A 3,203-nucleotide genomic window follows, 5' to 3' on the forward strand; every position below is an offset into this window, starting at 1 on the left:
CATGTTTGTAAACTGTCAGAATTCTGAGATTAAAGTCAGAATTCTGAGGAAAATCTCAGAATTCTGACTTTTTTCCTATGTTAAACTGAAATAAAATTAAAAAATAAGTTAACTTTTTTTTTTTTTCCAGTGGCCCTAATCCTCTTCCGCATGTGAAACATGCTCGTATCATGTTGGATTTTTCCTAAAAAGTATAATTACTAGTTTTATTTAATAAAATGCAATATGGAGGGGTACATAGGCGGGCGTCTGCTTCTCCTCCTCTCTGATTGGTTTACCCGAGAGTTTCCGATATCTGTACAAAGACCGGATATGACGTAATACTCCGACTTCTCGGAAGCAGATACGCCTCGAAGCCTAATTGAAGCGAGTTTTTTATTACCTGAAAAGCTTTAAACTTGAACCTGGTCTGTGCGGACAAGATGGCTTATCCAGGATACGGCGGGGTGAGTTAAATGCGTGTTTGTTCTTTTTTAACGAGGCGCTCGCGCTAGCCGTTAGCTAGAAAAACAAACTAGCCTGTAGCTTCCTGTGAAAGTTATGAGCTACAGCTGTGCTTTCAGAAGAAAAGATGGTATCTGGTGTCTGGGTCACTTAGGAAAAGGGGCTTGGGGGCAAATAAAATTCATCTAACTTTAAAAAAAAAATAAAGTTTATGGAGTCCTATTAACTTATATCATCTTATATTTTTTTACTTATAATCTAAGTCAGGCTTCCTCAGATCCAGTCCTTGAGGTCCAATCTTTAGATGTCTACTTCAGCACACCTGAGTCAAATAATCAGGTAATTAGCAGGAGTCTGGAGAGGCTGGTTGCACACTGAGGAAGTAAATTAAATATTTGAATCAGGTGTGCAAGTTACAGTTTTTGATCACTTGCATACCCCTTACAAATAGAGCCCCTCCCCCTCAGTGAGGTCTAGAAGCAAAAGATCTATATCAGCCATTCAGCAAAGATACTGCTACATGGCTGTACATCTTATTTTGGCATTGGACCAATTAGAGGAGGCCTTGAATGATATATTACCTACTGGAAATTAAGTTTAAAAAAATTAACAAGTCAAGAAAAGAAGGTAAAAAGGTTAAAAAGTATTTAAAAGTTAATAAGCCTAGGTAACAACTATATTTAGGTTTATAAACCAAAAAATGTAAGTATCAGTTTTAATGCCTTTAAGGTTATGATGGACTAAAAAAAAATGTGTTTTTCTTATAGAAGCGCTTTTGTTATTTTTCCTAACATATTCAGGCAAGTTAGGCTGTACATCTTATTTTGGCATTTGATCAATTAGATGAGCCCTTGAATAATGTATTGCCTACTGTAAATTAAGTTGGGGAAAAAAAGTTAACAGGTCAAGAAAAAAAGGTAAAAATTTAATTGGAAATTTAAAAAGTTAATAAACCTAGATAACAATTATATTTAAGTGCCAGTATCAGCATTAATGCATCTAAGGTTATGTTGTACCAAAAAAAAAAATAGTTTCTTTCACTCTGAGTGTTTTTACTAATTTTCTTATTGTATTTGGACAAGTTGGCGTTTCTTGTTGACATTCATTTTTGCCATTAAAATGTCCATATTTTTAGAATGTTACAAAGGTAATAAGGTTTTTTCCTGGATTCCAATAACACTATTGGCTGGAAATGTGTATTTTCAAAGTATTTCACTTAGTGCCCTGTAAAGGGCTAAGGAGTATAACGATAAACAGAAGAATTAGGGTTTAACTTTGTTTCTTAATAAGCCAGGTGGGCTTAATTAAAAGTATCAGTTCAAAGCAAATGTCTTTTTTTTTTTCTACTGTTAATTGTATTTTATTACAGTTTTCTTTTTAGCAATGAATTAACCTTTTAATTGTTCTTAGCCACTTTGAAATAGCAATAAAACATAATATAATCACTGTGAAGCTTTATTATAGCAAAATGTTATTTACTCTAAAAGACCAGGTAAAAATAATCATACCCTCTATTTAAAACTTAACAAAACAAAGCAGATATTGAAACATGTTGGAGGATTAAAGAAAAACCCTAATAATTTAACCAAAACAATCAAATTACTTGACAATTTTAACCCAAATGTAAAAAGCCATAAGTGTGTTAATTTATATCTTGTACTTCCTTTTAAACTTGTTTTTTTTTTTCTTAAGATTCAGATTGTTCTATGCTTTCTTTTATTAAATGTCAAAGGTCTTGCTACAGATCTCCTCATCCGATTGGTTGTTAGCTGGGCTGTAGGTCTATGTCAGATTGGGATCTTCTCCCAGCTTCGGCTTATTACTGAGTCTGGATTCTACATCAGGTCTCAACATGTCAAGGCAATTTTTTCCCCCATGTTCTCCCACGTTTAATCCCTTACTCCATCCATTTATTCTGAATGTTCCACCCAGGCTCAGACGGGGAACGATTTTCGTCCCTGTCAAAGCAGAAATGCATTTAGCTTTTTCATAAAAGTGCAGCGAGATGTCACAGCCACAAAGAATGTATGCAGATGACCACAGCTTTATAGAAACGGATGTAAAAGCTCTTTGGTTATTCTATAGTCACCCATAAACTAGAGACTTATATCTGCTAGTTTAACAAGGAAAAATAATATATTTTCTGTGAAATCTCAGTGTGAATGCTGTATGTTGAATTCTTAAGCTGAAAGCTGGCAGAAACTATCTGAACTTTACTACAGAAAACCTATTAAACCGTAATACATTAACAGTTTGACCTAAACCAGTGTTAGCAGAAAGATTAGCAGAGAACAAGGAAGACTATCAGCTAAGTACAGCTTAACAAACAGAAATTGCCTCAACAATTACTGAATTGTTGAAGAATTGTGCATTTAATGAGGAACTAAGTGTTAAAACTGAAAGCCTGAATGGCTTGAGAAGCTGAAGTTTCCTCAGAAAAACTACTAGCTAGACAGACGATGAGAAATAGATGGTGTGCCAGACACATATGCACAGATTAACGGCAGGAAACGAGAAATGGTTTTAAATACTTTTTTTGAAAGAATGGCTTAGTTTCCATGTTTAGACATTTATCTCAAATCAACACTGACAGAGAGATGGTTAGAGAGAAACGTGCAGAGAAATCAGAAGAAAATGTTGAAGCAAATTAATGAAACAAGGAATGAAACGAGGGCTGAAACAATTAGCTTAATTGATTATTGAAATAAATGTCAACTAATTTAGTAATCGATTAATCGTTAACTGGAGTATAGAGTCTC

The 3,203-nt window shown here is 34.1% G+C and overlaps 1 protein-coding gene across 1 annotated transcript in view; it reads left to right on the forward strand.

The window, feature by feature from the left end:
* The first annotated feature begins 292 nt into the window (after positions 1–292).
* Positions 293–3,203, forward strand: part of LOC107086597 (grancalcin-like) — a 16,078-nt gene continuing 13,167 nt past the window's right edge. Inside the window, exon 1 of the mRNA XM_015377653.1 lies at positions 293–446. Coding sequence (XP_015233139.1) covers positions 423–446 — 24 coding nt within the window. The 5' untranslated portion in view covers positions 293–422. The remainder of the gene's footprint in view (positions 447–3,203) is intronic.

The sequence above is a fragment of the Cyprinodon variegatus genome, unplaced genomic scaffold (genome assembly GCF_000732505.1).
Source record: "Cyprinodon variegatus isolate N-32 unplaced genomic scaffold, C_variegatus-1.0 Scaffold9, whole genome shotgun sequence".
Lineage (NCBI taxonomy): Eukaryota > Metazoa > Chordata > Actinopteri > Cyprinodontiformes > Cyprinodontidae > Cyprinodon > Cyprinodon variegatus.